This window comes from Sarcophilus harrisii, chromosome 3 (assembly GCF_902635505.1).
Source record: "Sarcophilus harrisii chromosome 3, mSarHar1.11, whole genome shotgun sequence".
NCBI lineage: Eukaryota > Metazoa > Chordata > Mammalia > Dasyuromorphia > Dasyuridae > Sarcophilus > Sarcophilus harrisii.
The window spans coordinates 163146428-163173635 of record NC_045428.1 but is presented as its reverse complement, the minus strand read 5'-3'; the positions used below and the strand labels follow the sequence as shown (position 1 = coordinate 163173635).

General features: G+C 32.9%; 1 protein-coding gene across 5 annotated transcripts in view; it reads right to left on the bottom strand.

Moving 5' to 3' along the window:
• Nucleotides 1–27208, bottom strand: part of ARHGEF7 (Rho guanine nucleotide exchange factor 7) — a 319978-nt gene that overhangs the window by 153245 nt on the left and 139525 nt on the right. For all 5 annotated transcript variants that reach the window (XM_031958722.1, XM_031958725.1, XM_031958724.1 and 2 more), the window contains exons 4-5: nt 24932–25062; nt 14948–15149 (exon numbers count right to left, since the gene is read on the bottom strand). In XM_031958722.1, coding sequence (XP_031814582.1) covers nt 14948–15149; nt 24932–25062 — 333 coding nt within the window. The remainder of the gene's footprint in view (nt 1–14947; nt 15150–24931; nt 25063–27208) is intronic.

Genomic DNA, 27208 nt, shown 5'->3' with positions numbered 1-27208 from the left:
TGCCATTTAAAGGAGGGGATGGGGGTAATGAGGGAAAATTTGGAACACAAGGTTTTGCAAGGGTTAATATGTTGAAAAATTATCCATGCACATATTTTTGAAAATAAAAAATTTTAATTAAAAAAACAAATAATGTCCCTGAATCAAAAATGTTTAAAAGTATGTTCAGTATTTCCTTATTAAGAAAGCACAGACTATATACTAATATTTTATAAAGATTTTTATCCAAAATTGCTAAGGAAAAAAAAGTTTTCAAAAAAGCCTAGTATTTAAAAGTGTCAATTTTCAATTAACTGGAAAATTCACTGATGAAATGTTCATTATAAGTTAAGTAGACAGGTATATATGTATGTGTGTATGTACGTGCATGTATATACACCCATAATTCATTAAGAAATTCTCAAAATTTGTTTAAGTAAGTCAACAAGTGACATAAAAACAGAGCTAAAACAATCTTATTTACATACTGAACTTGCAAGTCCAAAAGATGTTGTTATAAATAGATAGGCTCTTTCAAGTAAAATTTCTTTAACTAAACTTAATAAATGTAGAGCTTGCAGTTAATTTCAGGCCAGTGACTGACCTAAAAGATCATTAAGGAGTCTTCACAAGGATCACTAAGCAAATTATCTTGTATATATAAATAAAAGAAAAATGTTCCAAATGAAAAATACTTTAAAATCTCCAAATCCTTGAAGCAGCTAGATGACACAGTGTATAAAGCACCAGCTCTGGAATCAGGAGGACCTAAGTTCAAATGTGACCTCAGTCATTTAATAATTCCCAGCTGCATGACCAAAAAACAAACAAAATCTCCAAACTCTGAAAAAATATCATTTATGTCAAGAAAGAGCCACTAAATATTGATATGAAGAAAGATAACATCCTCCTTAAGGGGAAGGGCTTTTATAATCAAGAGGCATTTATAGGACAAAGCCAAATCAGGGTAATAACTAAAGTTTCCCAGGAGTATCATAATCCAAGGAGCAAAGACAGAAGTAGAAAAGATATTCAAAGCTTGGCAGTCAATACCAGAAAATAAGAATAATGACAACAATTCGAATTCATATAGAACTTGAGGTTTACAACAAGCTTCCCTATAATTCTATGAAAGTAGATCATTCAAATGCTATTCTTTCTATTTTACAGAAGAGGAAAAAATGAAATTCATTAAAATGATGTGACTGCCACCCTCCCCCTCCCCCTTTAAGCCAACAAACTACCCTCTCCAAAAGTAAGGGTTCTTTGAGAACCTCCAAAACAGCCTCCACTTTCAACCACAGTTCCATCCTTTGCCCCTGGCCCAGATGCACCATAGTCATAGGTTAAATATCTGCCATATGCATCACTATGTCCTGCCACTAAGAGAAGAAAAAGAAATAACCACAATCCTACTTTCCAGGGCTAATATCTGGTGGCTGAACAAATATTTACATGACAAATCAAAAGAAAAGAAACAGCACCAATAGGTGCAATAGTTTGGAGATAAAGGATCAATAGGGAATAGACTAATAAGGAAAGCTTTCATGAACTAATTGATGGTGAAGATAGGCTAGAAACAAACACATTCTGGGCAACAAAAGGAACGTAAGAATAGAATAGAAAATGGTGGCTCAGGAGAACAATGAAAGGACCACTACATATGGGGGGAAAAGTTCTCAGCAGGAGAGAAGATTGGCTATGTGAGTTAGGGTCAAAGGACCTTAAGTGACATGAAGTTTGGACTCCTTTCTTTGGGCCAGGGATGAGGAATAATTTTTCAACCAAGGGTCATTAGGATATTTATAAAATCATTTGTGGGTCATATAAAATTATCATTTTAAAGAACTTAAGCAGTAGGAAGTTGTAGTCACAGGGAGTTGCCTTGGTAGGGCCAGATGAAATGATTTTGACAGTCTTATACAGCCCACAGACTCAATGTTCCCCATCCCTGTTTTAGGTAATGAGAAATTAATAACAGCTATCAATTTAATAAAGCAAATCCTCTAAGAAATTCTAACTAGACAAGTTTGTTGTTATTTTTCCTTGAAGGGAATTAGATCTGTTGTTGGGAAGTCCAAGTAAGAAAACTCCTTTTATCATTAAAGATATGTGGACATTGATAAGTTAAAAAAATTACTGAAGATCATAAAAATGGTGTTAGATATGAAATTAAACCCAGGTCTTCCTGACCTCAGATTCTATCCACTAATATCACATGCTGTCATGTTATTCAACTAGTTCTAATTACTGTATTACTATAAAATAAAATATCGTTTCAATTTAGTTGTTTTCATTTGATTACATATATTTAGTATAAATATTTTTATGGCTCCAACTCTCAAACACTGTGGAAGGTACAGAAATATTAGAAAATAGCCCTTTTTCTTGAAGAATTTAAAATCTATATGGAAAGCTTGGAATATTAAGTTTATTAACTATGCTAACACTTCATAACTTAGACTGGCCTTTCCCCAACTGGGATTAATGGGGCTTTACTATAACAGCTGTAGCCAGGAATTAAATAACTATTTTCACATGTGATAGTATCAAGAGTTCTTTGGTTACAGACCATTCTTTTCAGCCATAATGCACACAGATGGTGGTCACAATTGGTCAAGTCATTTTCAAAAATGAGGGACAAGTAAAACAAAGCAGACTTCCCCTCCTTCCTCTTGAGAAAAAAAATATAAAAGGGCAGCTTTGCATAACTGCCCCTGTGGAATAGTCCAATTTGTCTCCATCTGTATTTTAATACTACAAATTCCCTGCTTTCTGAGACCCCCCAATCTCCATTACAATTCCCACTTCTCTATGTCTGCAGACATTCCCCAAATCCACTTTTCACCTTTATTCTCAGGGCAGCTAGGTAGCACAGTGGATAGAGCAATAGTCCTGGAGGAGTCAGGAAGATCTTCAAATCTGACCTCAAGACACTTACTAGTTATATGATCCTGAGCAAGTTACTTAACCCTATTTATCTCAGTTTCCTAATCTGTAAAATAAGAATAACAGTGCTGTAAGAATCAAAAGATAGAATAATTGTAAAGCACTTACACAATGCCTTGAATACAGTAAGTACTATATAAATATTAACTATATTATAAATATTTAGTTCAGACATGGCTTCCTCACTCCACAATTCCAGAACTCCAACCCCAAGATTTTGTAGTAAAAAGTTAAGAAAAGTCTGGCTAGTTTCTAAAACAGCAACTCTCAAACTTTTTGATCTCAGGATCCCTTTATATTCTTAAAAATTACTGATCTTTTCCTCACACACACACACAAAAAAAGTTTATGGTTATATTAGATTTGGTGTGGGTGGGTGGGTGGGGGAGGGAGGGTAATCTAAAAATCAATTTTGAAAAATTTTTTACCTCAAAGACACCCCTAACAAAAGGATTGGGAGAGTGCCAGGAGTTCCCAGACCACATTTTGAGAACTGCTCTTCTAAAACATAAATGATTCTTACTTTAGTTCTTTGTGCAGCAAAAGAACTGTAATGGTCACTTATATGAGGTGTGACTTTTCCTTTAGGAACAAAGTAAGGTTAAAAAAAAAAAAAAGGTAAAGGAGAGGAAGGAGGGACCTTTATATCCTGTTTCCTGTTGTGATTAACAGGACAGGATGATGGTGAGGACAATGAGGAGGAGGAAGGAGGATAGCTGACATTTACAGAATATGTGAGCCTATAATTTGTTCTGCAATGAGGAAAGAGAGAGATCCTGATTAGAAGGTGATGGAAATGGAAAGTTCAAAAATGGGATGCAGCAAAGAAAGACCTTCAGAGTCAAAATGAAAGAATTTACTTATCTACTGTAAGATAGTCTGAATTACAGATGCTGAGGGTTACAGATGAAATAGTAGAATTTGCTCCCTGAGTGGAAAACTACAAAGTGCATGGTGACCTGTACTGTATAAGATTAATAGTAATTTCAGGTCAATATTTGTAGGCTTTGTTAATTAGCCCTTTTCCTACTGCCTCCAGAATCCTGCCTTTTTGAACAGCTATAATATGAGAAAAGTCTCAGATTCCTTGATCATTATGGTCTAGTATGAATTGCATATTTTCAAATGAATAGGTATGTGGCAACTAGGTGGTCTGCCTCCAATCAGGCAGCCTTCTTGTCCAGAAGTTCCACCTACCACCACATAATCCTTTTGATACCCAAAATTTGAAACTAAGTCCACTAAGGCATATTCTTAAACAGAATTAGTACTTCTAATTATAAAGCATCATGAAGAATAAGCTTTAAGTTGGGCCTTTAACAGAAGGATAGGACTTAGATAAGAAGTCAAAGGGCAGAAGGGCTTTTTCTAAGGAATAGCCTAAGCAAAGGTCCTGACATAGGACTACAGAATCTCTTTGGCTTACAAAAGATTATTGTATTCAAACCTCCTGCCTGAAGGCCAAGCAGAAATTAGTCAAAAAAAATTTTTTTAACTCCAAGGCTCCCACTCTAAAACCTTCAGTTAACTAATAGACAAATAATTTTTGACCACCATTCTTTAGAGATGGATAATAAATATTTATGCATGAGCACTGTGATAACTATCTGGAAGAATAAATATAACAAAGATAACCATTATATGGTGTTGAAAACTCCAAACTAGGAAGCAACGAAAGGAAAGAAAAAGGATTATACTCAAGTCTATACAAATTAAGCTTTAAGACAGCCAGAAGGATGTCTTTCAGAAAAAAGCAAAGAATATATTTAGCAGCAAATTCTTCCTAAGTCGTAGACTTAAGTCTTTTTAATTTTTTCCCAGGAGGAGAAAACTGTATTGTGTTCAGAATCATCATTTCTAAGAGCTTTTTTCATTCAGTATGCTCCCCAGAGGACATTGATTTAGTCCAATGAAACTAAGTCATATTCTTCCAAAAATTCTAAGTGATAATAGTAATACTTTCAATCTCATTATATAAGAAAGGCAGTTACCCTGGTGAAGAAACCCCAAATCAGAGATCACAGGATTTTAGAGATGGACAGGGCCTCACAATTTATCACATCCATTGTTCTTTGTCATCAAGTTTCATTGTGTAAAGAAACTGAAATCTAGAAAAATGAAGTGACAAAACCAACATCTGAATCCAGATCCTTCAGTTCCCAATTCTGTGATCAATCTTTTGTACTACACTATTACAACAAAAGCAAGTTAAGATTACAAAGGCATGCTTCTAAAAATGACATTAGGAAGGCAAGGGGAAAAAATGTACTAATTCCTACAATACCCAGATGACCCAGTGATAAAACAGTAACACAGACAGATGGTTTAATAGATATACACAATGGCCTATTCATAAACTAAGAAGCTATAAATATGAAAAGTAAATGTACAACCACTTAGAAAGAGCACTGGTTCTCTGTTACAATTCACTGTCTCCTAATTTCTCTACTCCAGGGATATTTCTCTTCAATGTAAAGAGGTTTCAAGGTAAATATAATTACCACATCTCCATGGGCAAATTCTTTTTAAGATATATATGAAACATATCACTATTACACAGTCAACCCTCAAGATTATCTTTAACACAAGCAAATATATTTTAAGTACAATTCCAGCATAATAAAAGGAACAGTGGCTTGAACACCAATTTAAGTCTGGATTTCAGTCCACACTATGCCACAAATAAATATGATCTCATAAAACACCCTGGGACTCAGTTTCCTAATCTGTCCAGTGAAAGGACTGGACTTGATTTCTAAGGACCTTTTTTTTTCCAATTCTTATAAAGTATACTATTTCTAACAACTGGATTTCAAAATATAGGTCATAAAATTCCATGTGTATTCAAAAGAAGCACAATTATGATTTAAGTAATTAGAAGAAAATCAACTCTAAGCTAGTCTAATATTTTAAAATATTCTGAATATTTCTAGCAACCAAGTGTGTTAGCAAAACAAAGAGTGCATGAGCATAAGCAAAATCAGGTCATTCTCATGTTAAGCTTTGTGCAGAAATATGGCACAAATGAGACTACAAAAATTAACCTAGGAAATACCAAAAAAAAAAAAAAAAAAAAAAAAAAAAAAATCAATACTGACCCAACCACTTGAACTCAAATCTATCCTGACTCTAAAGCCAGTACCCAAGGTACTTGTTGGTACTCTAAATGTGGAATCTTTGTCCAGTGACCAATAAAGGACAAATTGCTAGAGAAATTGAAATAGATTATCCTAATATTCTTACTATAAACAAAACCCTATGTAGGAAATTGCAGCTATATAAAAGAATAGCGAATGAGTGACAGGTTCTCTCCAATTGTAAATATAACAAATTAGTAGAGCTGATTTTATCATGTGCCAAAAGCAAAAAAGAAACATCAATTCATGGGACATTTTTAATTATTTTGTATTACAATGATCATGATAAGCATTTGCTTAAAAAAAAACTCTTGAAGATCTTCAGTGATGAGAAATTTATCATTTGTGAGGCCACATACTGTACTTCTTTTGTGTTGTAGTTATTACTTTTTTTTTGGGGGGGGGGGGTATGGAAATCTTTGCCTATCTTGTGTTTGTCAGTTTTCTTAATAAAGGTGTGGGGTTTATTTATAGTGTAGGAGTCTTTGAAATTCTCCCTTTGTTTTTTCTAGACTCATTATTTCCCGGTGTAATGCCATCTTCTATTTACACCTTTGCATTGAAATCACTAAGTAGTAAAGTATATGTTGATCTAATTTTATGTGTTGACTTATATGTTAATTTGATTTGGAGGGTTTTTTCATAAAGTTTTTCTATAGTTCCATACTCTGTTAACTGGTATTGTTGAGCTAGCTATACCCTTTTTCATGGTAGTTTTTTTTTTTTTAAAGCAAATGCTTATCATGATCATAATCTATTTCAATTTCTCTAGCAATTTGTCCTTTATTGGTCACTGGACAAAGATTCCACTTCCTTTAAAACCTGGTAAGACAAGACTGACCAAATTATAAGACAGGTCTCAACTTCTTCTTTCACTTTCTCATTTCTCTTATCCTACATAAGCAAACATAATATATATTTGTGTTCTGGGCACCATGCTAAGCATTATGGATATAAAAACCATTCCTTAAGAGCCTTACACTATAGAGGGAGGATACAACATCTGCACAAATAAACATAAGTATATATAAAGGAACTTCAAGATAGTGAGCATGTTAATAACAGGTAATGAGGCAAAACCTCATGTAAGAGATGGCACTTGAGGCACTAAGAGATGGCACTCTGAAGAAAGCGAGATATTCTAAAAGGTGGAGATACAGACAGTGTGTGTGTGTGTGTGTGTGTGTGTGTGTGTGTGTGTATAACATTCTTGGGTGACAACTTGTACAAATATGGAAGGGGATGGAATGTGACATTAAGGAAAGAGTTAGCAATTAGGATGTATGAAGTACTGCAGTATGGATAGGAATAATATGAAATAAACCCGAAAAAGATCTATCATCTTATCTATCCTATGATTTACTCCTAAAGAAAAATCCTAAGCTAATTAATTGCCTACTATTTATTTTCCACACATTCAAGAACATATTGTTATTGTCTTTCATTGTATCATGTTACTGTCTTCATCATTTTATGTTAAACAAAAATTCTATGAATTAAATAGTTTATTTTTCTTTGAGAGTCTCATCCTGATTTCAACTTTCTCCCCATGCTTACCAAACTTCTGCATCATCCACTATAAAAAAAAAGCCACAAATCCACAATACAATAAGGGTAGCTACCTACCAGAATACAAAGGAAAACAAGTTTATATATATTTTTTAAAATAAGATCTCTCAGATTTTGTTCTTTTAAACATCATTTTTCATGGTAATTAACTTCTGAATCCAAACTACAAACAACCAGACTTCAAAGTACAGCAAAAAAATATAAAAAGTTACAAATTTAGGAAGTAGCAGTGTGAATACTCATTAAAGATCTGTGGATAAGCCAAGGATAGTCACAAGGAACTTCTCACATCACTGCCAAGATTAGGTTATTAGTCATGGTCTTAAGTTAACTATTCTAAAATAAGGTTCCCAAAAATCTTCCCTTTCTACTACTGTACAACAACCACAGCACTATCTGTGGAAATAGAACCAACTTATATACCCAGAAATCTTTCTGGAAATAGTTCTCTGAAAAGAAACTTTTGGGAGGAAGTAAGAGGGCAGGCAAGGGGGGGAGGAGGGGAGATGTGGTAGCAGACAGAAAACAATATAAAATATACATTACTAATTCATGACCTTATTTCTGTCATAATGTGTGAAAGTGTGGGTAGTCAATATTGATATTCATTTTGCTAGTTTACACAAACTGAAAAACACTCTAAAACTTCAGGTCACCATGTCACTTTATTAATAGCAACAGTTGACCTTATTTCATGCTCAAACTTGGCCCTACTACTTACTTCTCGCTTCTCTCACACATGCATCTTTATTTTTAAACAGACATTCCTATTCTTTATCAGAGTTAAGCAGCCTAAATGTTTCATAAATTTAAATTTTTTACCATTATCCGTATATAGAGCAAATGCCAACTATTATATATCTTTTTCATATTTTTGTGACTTAACTACATATCTGGGCAACTAATTTTGCAATTAGTTTCTGACAGAACTTTTCTAAAGAATCCTAATATAACTTCCTAAGAGATTTCAAATGACACAATTATAGATAAAACCAGAACCAGACAACAGTGGTCAGCAAAGAAAGAGCATTCTCATCGTTAGCCACAAGATGGCAAACTATTAATGGCTATTTAAACTTCACTTTCTAAGTATAAAGAAAATGTGACCACATATTTTGCCCCCTCAAGAATAAAACAAGTTAATGCTAAGTAAATAATTGAATGGATGAATAAATAAATGAATAAAAGGATAGTGTCTCTCCACACTAAAATAATCTACAAATATGCCTTTCTATGGAAGAAATTTAATCCTGAAAAAGTGCTTCTAAATTGAGATACAATATAAATACACAAATGTTTTCTTACTTTCTTACAGAAAATGATAATAAGTCTTTGTTATAAATAACTCTTTGACGAGAGATGATACTATAATTTCTCATTTTTATATTACCAATGGCAATAACAAGGTCTTATACACAGTAAGTTGTAAAACTGAAAAAATAATATTTAAAAGAAAGTCAACAAAATACATGAATTTATCATTTAAATCTTTATATCACAATCTTTGTAAATCTACAATAACTACTATTAATAATAAGTCCCTAGGTTGCCATTGAAACTGAACAAGTGGAATGGAATACAAATTTTTTAGTTCTTCAGGAATAATTAAAAGATAAAACATAAATAAAATGTTATTGAAAATGCTACCTAGTTCTTAATTTAATGGGTCTCTATATCCTTTTATTTCAATATAACTCACATCTATAGTATACATGAGTCATACAATATAACATTTAAACTTGAGTTTTCTATAAAAACAGTAAATTTTCAACTAAACTGAGAATTTACATTAACTCTTTTAATAGAGCAAGCAAAAGATCATTTTAACATCTAGTTCAAATCTTACAACCAATGTCTTTAATGACTAACTCCAAGCAAAAACAGGACATAAAAAAGACCAGCTGGAGGAATTTGTCACACAAATCACAAAGCTGGCACTAAGGCCAGATAAAGTTGCATTTAGTATTCTGACAGCTGTTGGAGTTTTCTTTCTGCTAAAAACTCTACAGCTAATGCATTTTCATTCTTGCCTTCCTGAATATTTCACTCTTCCAAAGATAGAATATATAAAAAATGAGCACTAATATTCTACACATTATTCTTATCAACAATTAAAAATTAGATAGTAAACTAGAGATAAGAATTTTCGAAGACAGCAAATATCCTTTTAGAATATGTGGCAAATATGGCGACATCAGTCATACTCTAACAAAAGCCCTACATGTCAGATTAGATTTCCAAGAGTTGACATACAGCATAGAAAGAATGTCAAGTCTTAAAAGACCACAAGAAATCACTCAAGAGAGAACAGAAAACATTCAATATAGAAAGGATACCAAAAATAATGAAAAAATGGAAAAGATATAAATTGGGGGAAATTTTAGCAACAGATATAACAGATAAAAACAACATATAAAATGTGACTTGGGTTGCCCTGTGATCACAATAATATGCTTACCTGCTCCTGCCAATAATGCAACATAAAACTTCCATAACTTCTCAGTCTCTTTGACTCTTAAAGTATATTCTCCCTTTATCCATACATACCCTTAATTCTCAACAGCAGGTCCAGACAACATGTTAGAAACCTTTCTTTAGATTTCCTAATATTTTACTTACTTCAATGGAACACAAAGCCTATACTAATTATCATTTTATTTTGTTACAGTCATACAACTATGATGTGTAAAAGCACTCGGTAAGGCATTAATTTTTAAATACAGTCAATATGGTCATTTGTTTTAATTAGTTATATTTTTTATAAGAAGAGAATTCAAGAAGAGAGTCACTGAGCAATAAGTGATGCAAAAAAAAAAAGAAAGAAAGAAAGAAAGAAAGAGAGAGAGAGAGAGAGAGAGAGAGAGAGAGAGAGAGAGAGAGAGTACATCAATAAAATATTTAAATGAAAACCACCTCTAACGATGATATCCTCATAAGGGCAATACTCAGTCATCATTAGATAAACGGGGGGAAAAATCTCAAAAGAAAGCTTACTTACTAAAAGGCTCCTTATATGAGGAAAACAAGATATGAAAAAATGGTCAAACTCATTAATAAGCAGAAATTTTAGGTTTAAAATTCAAAGACAGTACTTCACACTATCAAGTTTTTTGGTGTTTTTAAAGCACCAAAAAAAATTTTTAATACTTTCAATATATTTATTGTTGTTAAAAACTAATAATAGCTAAAAATTATATTGTGCATTGTTTGCAAAAAGCATTACATATATTACCTAATATTATCTTTACAATAAATCTGGGAGATAGAATTAAGAACACAATTTTACTGAAAAGGAGACTAAGCCTGAGACTACAGAAAACTTCCCCAAAATCACATATATAGTAAAGATATATGGCAAAATTTGAACTCAGGTCTTCTTGACTAAAAGTCCAGCACTCTATCACTTAAATGAAAATTAGCAGCCTTTTTTCGAAGGCCATCTGGAAATTTATAATAAGAATCAAAAATAAATCAAAGCTTTTATCTCAACAATGGCATTTTTGTGAATGTACCTTCAATCTCATTATAAAAGGGAAGGAAAGGGGATCAGGAACAATGTTTAAAAATACAATGTCACAAAAGTCTTTATGCAGTTTTAAGCCATACAACATAAACAACTGTGCTGAAAAGTTTAAAATTTCATAGAACACTTTTGGAACACCCCATATAAATCAGCATTTATATAAATGCAAAAACTATAGAATATCAACATGTTAGGATATTACCATGTCATTAAAATTATAGTTAGGAAACATAAAAATTTGGAAAGATTTATTTAATGGAATCTGAAGGAGACTATCCATATGTAGAGACACACAAACATACATTTGTGTGTATATATGTACTCTCTGACTGCATCAAAGGAAAAATGCATTGACAAATAAAGGGAGAAAATAACAAATATACAGGAGTAATCAATAAGCTATAATAGACACTGAGAAATTTAATTTTATATACATCATAACCTCAGTTTTAAATGTGTGCTTAATCATTTTTGTTTCTGTTTATTAAAATGTGTAATGAGTTTTATTTTAACTTTTATTTAAAATGCAGGGGACAAAGGCAGACAATTGAGGGAAAATGCACAAAAATGGAAAGGTTCAATGGTAATAATTATCATTTTGATAAATGCTGAAAACAACAAAAAGGGCTGTTTTACTTATGCAGAAAACAAGAAAATTAAGAAAGGGATTGGTAAAATCCCTGCTTAACTTGGATGACTATGAAATGAAATGGAGACTTTAGTTCCTATTTTGTTTCTCTTTTCTCCAAGAAAAAATATTACTTTCAGCACCATCATTTTCTAAAAAGTGGGGCTAAACAGGAAATGAAATCCAAAATAAATCAGGAACTACTAAGAGGCTATCCAGGAGCAATTTAGAACTCTACCCAAAAGGCTATAAAACTGTGCATATACCCTTTGATCTACCAATGTCTGAGGAAGAAAAGAAAAAAAAAGTACATGCGTGTATACTTTAAGTTTGATCTGCATAAATATCAGTTTCTTAAGTCTTAAATAATCAATAAAACAATAAATCAATCCCTAATGTAGAGCAATTTCCCTTCCTTCCTTCTCCTTTTCTCCTCCCTTCTTTCCTTCTCCTCCTTTTCTGCCTTTCTTTCTTTTTACTTTCATCCAAGATCTTCAATCAGTTGTCATGTCTTGCCATCCCATCCCTACTTCCACAATGCTTTTTGCAACTGACTCCTTTCACCTAAATTACTGCAATATGCTTCTAATTAGTCTCCCAATTTTGAGAGTCTCTCTACTCCAGTATATGTTACACAACTGCTACAAAAAAAATTTCTGACCATATAGCTATGTTACTCAACAAACTCAAATGACTTCCTGTCACATCTAGGATAAAGCAAATTCTTTTGGCTAACTTTTAAAACAATACATAACATACCAAACCTATCTTTCCAGCCTCACTGGATATCACAATCCCCACTGCAATCTGTGATTTAATCAATCTGGCTTTCTCTCTGTTCTTCACATGATATTCCATCTCTCATGTCTGTGCCTTGCGTTGCCTTGCCTTGCCTTGTACCTTCATGTCTAGAATCCACTCCTTCCTAACTTCAACTTCATAAAGTCCCTCTTCCCTTAAAATAAAGCTCAACCATCATCTTATAAGAAGCCTTCTCTCCTGTCCCCAGCTACAATGTCTGGACACCCAAATTACCTTCTCTTTAACTACTTTATTATTTTTGTATTTATCAATTTTCTACTTCCTGTGTTTGTGTCTCTGACTCTCTCTGTCTCTGTCACTCATTTAAATATAAATTCACTGTCAATAAAGACTGTTTTTTTTTTCCTTTGTACTTGTATCCCCAGACTAACTGTGCATCTGGGATATAGGAAACAAAAACCACCCACATATTTGGGAAATAAAGTATTCTAGTCTGGCTTAAAGATCAAGAAGAGCATAGGAGGAAATGACCTAAGAGTATTCTAAGAGTACTTTATATGTCCCTCTTAAAATCATCATCTTCTTCTTCTTCTTCTGGAACAGTAAAAATACATGCTCCCCAAATTTCTTTCCTCAGTCTAGTGTCTTGCCTTTCTACACTCTCTTTTAGTGATCTCATTCAAGCTCAATGCAAATTACTTTATTTCAGCATGTCCCAAGGGCACCCCAAACTTGATACAAAAGTAAGTTTAATGATAAAACTAAGCTTAATAAGTTTTCCCAAAATTTCCTCTCTCTTTGATTTTACTACTCAATAAAACTGCCATCTACCCAAACTACCAATTTCAAAACAGTGTCATTATTTCTAACTCCTCTCTCTTCCCCATCTCTCCTGGGAGACTTAGGAAATCTATCTCAACAACTTTTGCTTCTATACTCTCTATCATGCATGCCATCACTCTAGTACAAACCCTCATTACTACCCAAATGAAGTGAGTAGAATGCATTTCTAATAAGTATTCCTACATATATTCTCTTTTTAAACCGTTTTTTGCTCCTATTTACATACTCACTTTCTTTCCATGTATACCTTGCCTGAAGCACTGATAATTCTCTACTGACTACTGAAGAGTTCAAATTCCTTACTCTAGAAATTGTCCTCTACAAACTAATTCCTAGAATGATGCAGTAGAATGACCAGTGGACTAAAAGACTAGAGTTCAAATCCTAGCTCTGCCATTTAGCAAGCACGTGACTGAGAGCAAAAGCACACTATCTTTCTTGAGAGTTCCAGTTGCCCATTTACAAGATGAGGAAGGCTAGTCCTTTTAGAATTTTACATCACTTCATTTTATGTTGTCTTCTGTGTCTTATGTCATGCAATTTATCTGCAGGTACTTTCTACTTCAGCCACAAGGGAAATTTATTAGTCATGTCCTCTTGAATGAGTATACACCACTTTTCTACCCCTTTGCCATTACTCATCCCTTTGGAATGCTACATTTTCTATCCATTTTTTAAAAAACCAACTCAAAGGCTACCTCCCCCTTCAGGAAGCCTTCCTTGATATCCCAAGTCAGTAATGACCTTTACTCCCCCCCCTTCAGTGTGCATGAAACACTTAGCTTACATACTGGGTATGACTTTATATTACAGCTAATTGTGAATGTATCATATCCTCCTATTAGATAAGGTGTTCTTAAAATGAAGTCCATGAAACTGTTTTTTATTTTTTACTACCCTGATAGCAGTATTTCAATATAATTGGTTTCCTTTTAAACCTGTGCTTTGGATTTTATGCATTTAACAACATTCTGCAAATAAGTCATAAGTTTCACCACAATGTTAAAGTGGGCCATCTATGACTTTTTTTTTTAAGGTGAAGAAATACAAAAAGACCAAGAAAACTGCCAATCTCTTATCTAAACTTGATATCTTATCCTGATCCTACCACATTGTTCTGGACCTAATTTAATAAACATGTTAAATTACAAAAGCAATAAGAAGTGCCTACAGAATTCCAAGGGATGTAATGACTAAAGATTTGTCTCGGAATGTGGATCAATTAGAAAGAGTAAAAGTGAAGAATTTCCCCATCCTGAAAAATGTAATGTTTGGAATACTTACATATATATTTTTACATGTTACTATTATGATGCTAATATCTCATTTTTATGTAGCTTTTTAGTTCTGCAGTCTGTGCACTGATAAGGTACAATAAATCCACCCCCCCCCCCCCAAAAAAAAAAACCCTAGAACAGAAATAGTAAGCACTCGATCAGTTATTCAAATAGCAGAAAAATATGTTAGTAGCAAATTTAGTTAATTATATCCTAGTGTTCTTCTGTTCCTCCTTAAGAAAATGCCAATTCTACAAATATGAAAACCTCAAACACTTACCATTTGACTTGATTTCTCGTACATAGTTGCTAGGGAACCAGCCTGTTTTCCCATTGTGAGTACCCTCCCACCAGCCACCTTCTTCTACTCTTGTGACATGGATGATGTCTCCTTTTGCAAAAGAAAGTTCATCTTCATTTGTTTGCTGGAAATTAAATTTTGCTCTCACCACCAGTTGATGGTTGCTATTATCCGTCATGTCCTAAAATGGAAGAACAAATATAAGAAAAAGTTTATTTTCTCATGAAACTGATCCACTTAGCAATCAAAATCAAAGCAAATTGAAATTAATCCTATTTTAAACTGTGCAAATAGAATGTTATATTTTTGTTATCTTACTTTGTAACTAAACTGATGTCAAAAAAAAAAAGAATCATTGCATCATAAATCTGGAAACAACTTCAGCATTCAGGCCAACACACTTGTTTTATAGGAAAGGAAACTGAGGCCAAGTAAAAGGGTTGGAATTAAAACAGAATTTCAGCCAAGCGGCTCTGGCTCCAAATAGTGTTCAAATAGTGTAATTTTAAAAAAGAAATTTTATTTAAAAACAAAAACTGTTAATAATGTACATGTGGCCAGATTATTTTGAAAGTATTACTCTTATTAGTAGTTCTTTGTTTTTAACTTTCAATGTAGTAAGAATTTAATGTGACCACAATTACTTAATGGTTCTTTTGAGTTTGTTTTTAATTGTTTTTAACAAAGCTTATACTACCATTTTCTTCAAAGTTTTACATGATAATTTGCATTTTGATGAGCTCAGGATTTCATGGGTGTGGGCATCTCTTCATAATAAATTCCACTTAACAGAAAGAAAAAATAAAGTTTAAGCCATGTGACTGACCAGTCATTCCAACAAACAAAACAGCAGAAAAATAAATTTGATCAATATAAAACCCAGCTGTCTGTTATTTTTCATCCTCAATACATAACCAATCCACTTCCTTTTCAAGTCATAAATATTCTCAAGGCATTCCATACTAGTTCCCACATGAAAATCATTCTTGTTACTTGGAACTTTAAGTCTACAAGATTTTGTTCTCCTATGGCTACACAGCATCAGCAAGGTGTGGCAACAACTAATTTGAGTCATTGAAAGCATCATGCCAGGCCTCAAAAGAGATATGTTTGTACCTTCTTATATTTGACTCTGTATCTAGCTCATTTTTCATTTTAGTAACTAGCTAAGATAAACATATAGCTAGAATAAATCCATAATTTATCTATCTAGCTATATTTGTAAATCTTGGCAATGTGTGCTCTTCATCCATTTTGTTTTTCCAGTGTGGGTGGTTGGGCCAATATCTTTAACACCACCAATAACTGATGAACACAAAGAACTACTGAATAAAGTTGGTATCTTTTATAATTTTACCATGTACATTTAAGATGCCTTTTGAGGAGTCATCAGAATGAATATCAATGTTTTTACAATTCAACAAATATTAGGCACTATAGGATATTTTAGTTTCTACACCTTTCATTCAGCTGTGGTGGCCAAAAAAATGTATTTTGTAGTAGCTTATGAAAATCTATATTCCCTTATGTTTTCATAACAAATATTTTCAATGTATGCAAAAGTATTTAAATATCGATTTTATACAGATAAGAAATAAGACACGTGGGTTGGCATTTGCTGATTATGTCTAATTCACTTTTTTTTCTGTAAACAGTCTTTTCTGTCTTACAATCTTCCCGAATTCCTCAAAGTTGATTGATAAAGCTCTTTAAAACAGACCTCACCAAAAGATTTTTCTACATATTGGTCACTTTAAGCTACTCTTCAGAGTTTTATCTTCTTAAGACTATTACTACTTTCTCACATAGTATATCTAATCGCAGAGTGATAAAGTTCAATGATGAAAACACTATAAAAATGACAGGAGTTTGTTCATTTCTCCTTTGTGATATAGTATTATCTACAAATTCCTTCAAGTTAATCAAATTTAGCCTATACCAAATGACAAAATCACTAATGACAAAAAATATTTTTGTTACCTTTTTCCCTTGTTCTTATGTAAGTAAAAATGTTTTCATTACCTTTTTTCACTTGTTCTTATGTAAGTCAGCCTCCTCTGTAATGTTTTACAAATAAACATATTCTAAACCAATATTGCTCTTTGCTGTTAACAGCTTTTCATTTATGAAATATTTGCTGATTGGAGTGGTTTCTGTCTTCTTTGAATTATTCTTTCAGTCTTCTTGTCATGGCAACAGCTTTGTATTTGTTAAAATTACTCTAAAAATTGTGATGATCACTTCCCATTGTTCATATTATACAAATTATTTAAATACATTGGGTTTGAGGTACTACAACATCATAAAATGCCTTCACATCTTTATCTTTTCTTCTAATTTGCTCTAACCAGTTCATACTTTGACTGAACATGTTCCAAAAAAAAGTCTACAAAATAGAATTACATCTGTAAACAAGTAGTTCTCATCTAACAAAAGGAAAATAATACAGTGAGAAAAAGCATCGAATTTGGAGCCAGAGGGGCTGATTCTATATTAAAATTATGTTGCAAGTCACTTTACCTCTGACTCAGTTTTCTTACCTATAAAGTGAAGGATAGCCTTCCATGCTAAATATTCTATCTACCTTGTATTTAACTACCTATTGTTTATTCTATACTTATTACTCATATACATTTGTAGTATATGCCATCTCCCCCAATGAAATTTAAGCTCTTGGTAAATAGTTTGTCATTTTATTCCCTCTATACAGCATATAAATAAATATTCAATGAACTACTGAATGTCCAGAGTTCTTTCCAGTTCTAAATCCTGTTAATGTTAAGATAGTAAATTTAAATTTTTTATGTTCAGTATTCACCTTATCAAGCACCTTCTTGTACTTTTCTTGAAAAATATATTAATGATTTGAAAAAGGATATTTCAGGTTCACATTACGCAATTTGGGTCCCTTTAGTTTTCTTGTTCAGAAACCATATTTCTTTTCATCATGGTCTTTATCATTCTCCCTTGTACTTATCTTTTTATTATTAAAGTCACAGAAAATTAAGGTGTATATTGACTTAGTTTGGAGATCCTTATGATTGTAATCAGAGAATTTATCCAGTTAAAAGGCACACGATGGAAGAGAGTTTCATAGACATTGCACTGTCTATGCAATTGTAAGGTAGCACAAGTAATACATGGCAGAGCCAAGGCTAAAAAATCAAATCTCCAATCTGAACCTCTTTCCACTGTACCATAATGTTTATTCTCTATAAAAACAACTGGTTCAAAAACTTCAAGTACCTCCTTGGTGGTCCATTTAAAATGTATTCACCCTTCCTTAAGAGAAAAACTGTATGATAATTGTCTTTGTATGCCAAATACCTAATTCAATTTTTGGTATCTCACAGGATTTAATAATTGTTTGCTGACTGACTACACTGATCCAAGGTATTATAAGTAGATATAATAGTTACTTTTGAGCACATGCAAGTGTGAGGAGAAGTTGTGAACTAATCTTCCATTTAACTGTAAATTCTTTAAGTATTCTGGTTTTATTTATAGTAAAAATATCAATAATAAGGTAACTGAGTTCTTTTAATAGAATAACAACTTTTTGTTGGACAAATAATCAACATTAAGATTATGAATAATTTTTAAAACTTTGTATGATTTCTCAGCATCTTCTGCCTGATTATGTCACTCTATCACTGTCACTGGGAAAAGAAACTACATAGTTTTGATGAAGACAGAGGAAATTAGTCTGATCTTTGTATCCCCCAATAAAAAGATTCATCTCCTGGTTGACAACATTCTAGTATTGAGGAACAACAGGTTATTCTATTCAAATTATCAGGAAATACATTAATACCAAGATGGTTAATCATTAATCAAGAACAGTAGTATTTTTCATATTAAATTCGCAGATGCTATGGGTAATATTCAAAAGAGTAAGAAGGTCTGGTGGAAAGAGTAATGATATTTGAGACAAAATATTTTGATTCTAATCCTGGCTTAACCATGTTCTACCTATTTGACTTTTGCCTACTCATCTTACTTCTCTGGGCCTCAGTTCCTCACTGAGGCTAAATAACTTCTAAAGGCCCTGTTGCTCTAAATCTGTGATGCTATCATTTTATGCAAGAACTCTTAAAGACATTTTCCACTGAAATTTCTCTTATGCTTCTAGTTTAACTATGAACTGAAAGAGGATTGTAGAATCTTCTTCAATTTGATCTAATCTTTCTCCTCTACAAAAATATCACATCTACTGAAAATTTTCTCCATTAAAAACTTGGCCTTCAAGGAGGATTGTGGGAAGAGTTCAGAGTAGGTCAGAAACATTCCAGATTTTCTCCTACAAACAAAACAAAATTGCAAAAAAAAAGACCCCAGAACTGAAGATTAACTGGTGAGGTATGAAGTGTAAATCCTCCAGGCTAGCTCTCCAGAAACAGTCCCTGGGGAGCCCAGGGACTACTTGGGTTAGAAGGGAATCTCAGCCATAATCACAGGGACTTTCACCTCCTGGACAGCTTGGGGAGCCTGAGAAAACTACTAATAAGGAACTCTACTGATAAGGAATATAAGGCCCAACTATACTACTGAGACACAGCTCTAGGCTATAAAGAACCAGCACAAACAAGAGAACTGTTCAGTTCTGCACACATATATTGTATCTAGGAAATACTGAGACATATTTTTTAACATGTATAGGACTGCTTGCAATCTGGGGGAGGGGGTGGAGTGAGGGAGGAGAAAAGTCGGAACAGAAGTGAGTGCAAGGGATAATGTTGTAAAAAATTACCCAGGCATGGGTTTTGTCAATAAAAAATTATTTTAAAAAGAACCAGTACACCTCTGGTGCCCAAACACAGTGGAGCAGAGAAACTGCTGGCTGTGAGCACTTACATTCTTGGTTGGGGGTTCCAGGTCAGAGAAAAGAAGTGAATGAAGACTTGAAGCCAGAGGCACCATCCTCCCAATGGACTAAAGGTGATTACACTATTATTATTTTGTTTTAAAAAGCATGCAAAGAAGAAAGAACGCAATCATAGACAGTTACTATCCTACCCCCAAAGAATAATATTATATGACTACCTGCCTCAAAAAAAGAATTTATAGAAGAACTCAAAAAAAGATTTTTACAATCAAGAGAGACTGAGGAAAAACTTTAAAAAGAAAAATAGAACAATCCAAGAAAAATAAGATTACCAAAAAATAATAATAATGTCAAAAAAAAAATCCAGACTCTTAAGGAAAATGATTTTTTGCAAATAAGACACAGGCAAAACTCAGTGGAGTTATAAGAAACCAAGGAATAATAAAACAAAATATGAAAAATGAAAAAAATAGAAGAGAAGAGAACATAAAACATAAGAAAAACAACAGATCTGGAGAACTGATCGAGAAGAAAAAAACCTAAGACTAAATATACTATCTGAAAGCTATGACCAAATATATATATATATATATATAGAGAGAGAGAGAGAGAGAGAGAGAGAGACAGACAGACATAATAATACAAGAAATAAAGAAAATTATCCTGAAGTTACAGAAGAGAGATAAAGTAGAAATAAAAAAATAAATTCACCAATTTGCAAGGAAAACATATAGAATTATTGCTAAATTTTGAAAGCCCCAGATCAACAAGCAACAACAAAAAAATTCAAATATGTTGGAAATATATTATGAATTACATAGGATTTATCTGCATCTACAATAAAAGACTGCATGTCCTGTAACAGTATCAGTTAACAACCATAGGACTGAGTCTGAAAATTTATCCAGCAAAACTGAGTATAATATTGAATGGGGGGATAAAAAAGAACATTCAAAAAACTGGCAGATTTTCAGAATTTTTGTCTCAAACAAACCTAAACAGAAAATTTAACATATAAGAGCCAAAATCAAAGACTAATTTTTGAAATATGGAGAAATTTTAACAATAGCATAGCAATCAGTATTAATTATAGAGAACAGAATCAAAGGATAAATTAGCTGTACACTAAAACACTGTTCCTTCTCATCTATTGTAGGCAAGACTGAAGTGCTCTGTTTTCCTAGGACATTACATAAATTGGTTAGAGAAACATCTAAAGCTTCAAGAATATTTATTTCTTCAGCATTCTGCCCCACCCCACCTCCCAAAACAAAGCTTGCCAGCTCTCACTGACTAATGGGGGTTAGAACCAAGTTTATCAACATGCTGCTAGAAAAGTGACAATATATACTTCCCTCCTCTCATAAACTGTCTTTGTCCACCATGAACTCCACTATATTTTCTTCTCTGTAAACTTATTCACAATAACTTCATTAAATCTGTTTTGTAGAACACACACGTTTGCAATCCTGGTGATGTTGAAGGCAACTGTAGCAATAAAGTTTCCAGAACCAGAGAGGCTGACCATACAAAAACTCCTCTCCCAGCTAATTACAAATATTAAAGTAAGCATCCTTTAGGATCCACTATTTAGAAATGAATGTAAACCAAAGGTGTAGTTCTCAGAAAATAAAAAAATGCTTACAAATCCAATCTGCCTCCTCTTCATGAATGTAAAACATGGAAACTTATATTCCTTTTCAGAGTATCTGATTCCTCTCAAGCAATCCTTCTTGGCTGCCTCTAACACACTTATTTAAAAAAACAAACAAACAAACAAATAAAACACTCACAAATGGAGCTTCCAAAAGGAAAAGGAAATTGTTGTAAAGTGGGAAAAAGGCAAAGATAATATATAGTTGAAATTTTGTTTCTTTAAAATTAGCTCTGAGAAGATAAAGCACATATTCTGTTTACAACCTTTCTGAATTTCTTTTTATGATCAAAGGCAATTTTTTTTTTTTTTTTTTTTTTAAGGATGTAGAGATCTTCAATAATTGTAAGGATCATTTGAATGAGATTTCAAATGATTGTTTTTTTTTGTTTTTTTTTAATAATTATAACTTTTTATTGACAGAACCCAGGCATGGGTAATTGTTTACAACACTCATTTATTGCACTCATTTCTGTTCCGACTTTTCCCCTCCCTCCCTCAACCCCCTCCCCCAGATGGCAAGCAGTCCTATACATGTTAAATATGTCACAGTATATCCTAGATACAATATATGTGTGCAGAACAGAAGAGTTCTCTTGTTGCACAGAAAGAATTTGATTCAGAAGGTTAAAAATAACCCAGGAAGAAAAACAAAAATGCAAACAGTTTGCATTCATTTCCCAGTGTTCTTTCTTTGGGTATAGCTGCTTCTGTCCATCATTGATCAATTGGAACTGAATTAGATCTTCTCTTTGGTGAAGAAATCCACTTCCATCAGAATATATCCTCATACAGTATCATTGTTGAAGTATATAATGATCTCCTGGTTCTGCTCATTTCACTTAGCATCAGTTCATGTAAGTCTCTCCAAGCCTCTCTGTATTCATCTAGGCAAATTCTTTTCAACAGTTTCTATACTTCTTTTTAATTTGAATTCATAATTCCAAAGAAATTCTGAGTCTTCTAGAGAGCCATGTCCAATAACATTCAAATTCAGATCAGGGAAATGGTGCTACTTTGAAAGGGGAGATGGGGGAAGTACAGATAAATAGCAAAGAAATATTTCTAGTATCCTCTATTTTCTATTGTTGATGAGTCATTTTGGTCATGAGTAGTTGCTCATAACCCCAAAGTAATTTGCCATTTCCTTCTCCAGCTCAATTGGCAGATAAAGAAACTGAGGCAAATAGTTTTAAATGAAATGCTCAGAGTCACAAATTTCTTAAATGTTTGCAGCTAGACTTCAAGTCAGTAGGATAAAACTTCCTGACTCTAGTTCTGGCACTCTATCTATTGAGTCACCTAGCTATTATCTTATTATCTATTAACTGCTTTAAAAAGCAGAAAGGACAGGGCAGCTAGATGGTGCAGTAAATAGAGTGATGGCCCTGAAGTCAGGAGCACGTGAGTTCAAATACAGCTTCAGACACTTAATACTTCCTACCTATGTGACTGAGCAAGTTGCTTAACACCAATTGCCTCAGGAAAAAAAAAAAAGTGGAAAAGCCTTTTTTTTTTTGCCACTATATCTTAGATTTTACTACTGCTTCCTAAATTACTGTGATTAATAAATTTAAACCTACAGAATTCCTAAAAGAACAAAAACAAACAAAAAAAAAACTAAAGTACAATAAACATATTCTCTGTGTGTGTCTCTCTGTTTGTCTCTCTCTCTCTCTCTCACACACACACACACACTCAAAATCTACTCATCAGAACTTATGGAGACTCTGGGTACGCATTAGACCGTCCAAAGAGTGGAAGAATAGAAAAGTCCAAGACAAATAATTTTTATTCCTCTATAATGTCACTTTAATAATACCTGGGCGTGCCCACATACAAGCCAACTTTTATTTTAGTCAAACTTACCAAACCCCACAAAAATTTTAAAGTCAAACTGAGTAAAAACTGAGAGTACAATAAGCACTTAAATGCTTACTGACTAATAAATTCTACTTTTGTCTACCAATCCCCGTTTCTATCTTAAAGCAAATGTTTTAAAATAACAGTGTAAAGATCAAGTTAATAAATATATTTAGCAACTATCACAATAAAAATTCACATCAACACATACATATAATAGTAAAATTCAGCAAAATCCCATAATATTGATGTATCTTACAACATTCATGTTTAACTTAACTGTCTATATTTATTTCTGATCTGAAATAACTTATTTGTAATACTGAAGAAAACCAAATTGTACATAGCAACAAGAAGGTTATACGAAGATCAATTCTGATGGGGCATGGCTCTTTTCAGCAGCAAGGTGACTGAGGTCATTTCCAATGGTCTTGTGACAGAGAGAGCCATTTGTATCTAGGAGAGAACTGTGGGAACTGAGTGTGGCTCACAATAGTATTTTCACCTTTTTTGTTGTTGTTGTTTGCTTGCATTTTGGTTTTTCTCTCATTTCTTTTTCCTTTTTGTTCTGATTTTTCTTGTGCAACAAGATAATGTGGAAATATGTATAGAAGAATTGTACATGTTTAACATATATTGGATTACTTGCTGTCTAGGGGAGAGGTGGGAGGAAGAGAGAGAGAAAAAAATTTGGAACACAAGGTTTTGCAAGGGTGAATGCTGAAAACTCTTTGCATATGGTTTGAAAATAAAAAGATACACACACACACACAAATATATATATATAAAAGAAAATCAAGCACTTATATCTCATCAAAACATCACCACTGATTTCATTAATTTAAATTTATGTGCTGTGGTTTATTTTTCATGGCAAAGAAAACAAGTGTAATAGACCCTGGTTCAGGGACTTTTGCCCCATTAAAATAGTCTCAAGACTTTAAAACATCCTTAAAACAGTGGTTTTCACATCAAATTCTACCTTTCTTTCTCCTTACTTTTCACTTTTCTTTTTCCCAGTTCATCATTACATTTATCATCAATATGTTCCTTGCCCATTCTGATAATACAAAATCATATTTTTCTTCACTCCATTCATCCACTAATTCAGATCTCTTTTCTTTGAACTATTTCTTAGCTATCATATGGGTTTTCTTCTTTTATAAAAGTTTAACTTTTTAAAGCACTTTACATCATGTTTTTAGGTAGAAAGAAAATGATTAGTAGGCAATTTAGGTTTTATAGACTTTAGATATTCAATTTTTTCTTCTCTGTTTTCCTTAAAAATATATATTTATTCCAACATTTAAGTATAAGAGGATATTTATGAAGTTTAAATAAGAAAACACCACACAGTACCCAAGCACTCATTTTTATGGAAGATATAAGTAAGATGCTATGTGTTTACACACACACACACACACACACACACACACACACACACACACACAAATCTACTTATCAGAATTTATGGAGACTCTGGGTAGGCATTAGACTGTCCAAAGAGAATTAGAATAGAGCTGTCCAGGACAAATAACTTTTATCCCTTTACAATATCACTTTAATAATATGGAGGTATGGCACATATACATGTCAGCTTTTATTTTAATCATAAACTTACCAAACTTCGATACTGGCCCTGGAACAATTTTGAAGTCCGATTAAGTAAAGACTGAGATCCAAGGGAATCAAAGGACTTTATTCGATGAGATGAGGGTCGAGCACATACAGAGTCACTTCCCAGCCCAATGTCTGAAAAGGTTATGCACAAAAAAAAAAAAAAAAAAGGTGAAGATGTCTGATACCACATACTTTCACAACTCACTAAACTTTTAAAACACAGCAGCAACACAAGAATATCCCAAAAGACTTCAACAAATCAAGTCATTTACACATAACTAAACAAAGAAGTTATTCTTTGTCTACTATGTATAAATGACTTACATTCATTCCCCTATTACCTTTCCAGAAATTATCTTCAGGCTAACCGCTCAAATCAATCCCTTTCTGGCATAATTTTTCAAATATTTGATAATTAAAATTATCCAAGGTACTTCTTAATTTGATGGAGGTACTTTGGAATAATTCTTGTTAGTTACCCTTCACATAGGAAAAGCAAACCTCTCTAAACAAATGGCTTAACAAAGGCAAGAAAGCATAGCAAAAAAACAAAAGGAAGGAGTTATTTGCAAAAACCAGAAAAGGTCCATATTTGAAAGTAATAGAGGGCAACTATATTACTACAGAATAGATTCTATTTCATAAAAATGGGGATATTTCTTTCATTGTATTTATATCCTCAATGCCTAATACCATGCAAGACACAGTCAGGGCTTAATAAATATTTGTTGACTGACTGGTAACCAGAAGTGTCTATTGCTGCAAAAACCCTCTCCCATCCAAATGAAGAAACCTAGTTCACTTACAGTGTATAACCAAAATGAAATGAGATAATAATGTGAAAATACCACATAAAATAAAAGCAATAAATTTTGCTGCCTTTGACTCTCACCAATAACTGAAAGCACATAATGTCACTCATTTCGTCAAAGAAGGATGCTAGTAAGCATATTGATAGGAGATTCCTTTTGAGGAAAAAAAAAAAATCTTCCAAAACATTCAGACATGGATATGCCTAAAAAGTTTCAAAACTCCCAGAGCTTTCATATAAAGAGAGCAGAGATTCTAAAAAACCATCCACATTCTCCTTTTTAAAAATACAAAAATATCTCAACCATCTATGAATGAGCCAAATTTTATAAGATTAAATTTAATCAGGTTAAATGTAAAGTCCTGAACCTGATTTTTTAAAGTCAATTATCCAAGTACAGAATTGAGAAAGTTAGTCTTTCACATGAAAAAGGCCTAGGAACTCAGAAACCAGCAAACTCAAAATGAATCAACAATGTCAACATGGCAGTCAGAAATGTTCATGTAACTTTTGGATACACTTACAGAAACACAGGTTCCCCCCCACCATCCCTCCGAAAAAAAAAATGAGATTACATAATTCCATTGTACTCTGTCCTGGTCAGATTACAACTGGAATACTGTGTTCAGTTCTAACTAATTTGTTCCCAAAAGGACATTTTAAAAAATGGGATACATTTAGAGAAGGACAAAGCTTAACTTTAACACTATCCTCCTATCCCACACCCACACTTCCCTCACCAATACTTGTATTTATTTTACATATTATTCAAATACAAAATATCTGTACATTTTATTTCCCTCTCCCCAAAAGAATATAAGTTCTTCTGAGAACTCCTTGTTTATACTTTTTGTCTTCTTATCCTCAATGCCTATGACAAAGAACTAATTGACACTTGTTGAAAAGGGTAAGGTTACATCAAATCATGCCATTAGAGAATGAGTTAATAAAGGGCCTGGAGACTTACATGAAGTGATGCTAAGTGAAGTGAGTAGAACCAAGAGAACATTAAACGCAACAACAAGATTATGTGATGATCAATTGTAATAGACTTGGCTCATTTCAACAGTGAGGTGATTCAGGACAATTTCAATAAACTTGTGATAAGAAGAGCCATGTGCATCCAGAAGGGACTGAATGTGGATGACAATATAGTATTTTCACCTTTTTTATTATTTGCTTGCTTTTTTTTCTTATTTGCTTGCTTTTTTTTCTATTCTCATTTTTTTTCCTTTTTTGATCTGATTTTCCTTGTGCAGCATGATACATGTTTAGATATGTTTAGAAGATCTGCACATGTTTAACCTATATTGGGTTATTTGCCGTGTAGATGAGGGGAGGGGGAAGGAAGAGAGGAAATTTGGAACACAGGGTTTTCGAAGGGTGAATGCTGAAAACTATTTTTGCATGTATTTTGAAAATAAAAGTTTATTATTTAAAGAGACAGAGATGATTTGATGGAAATGT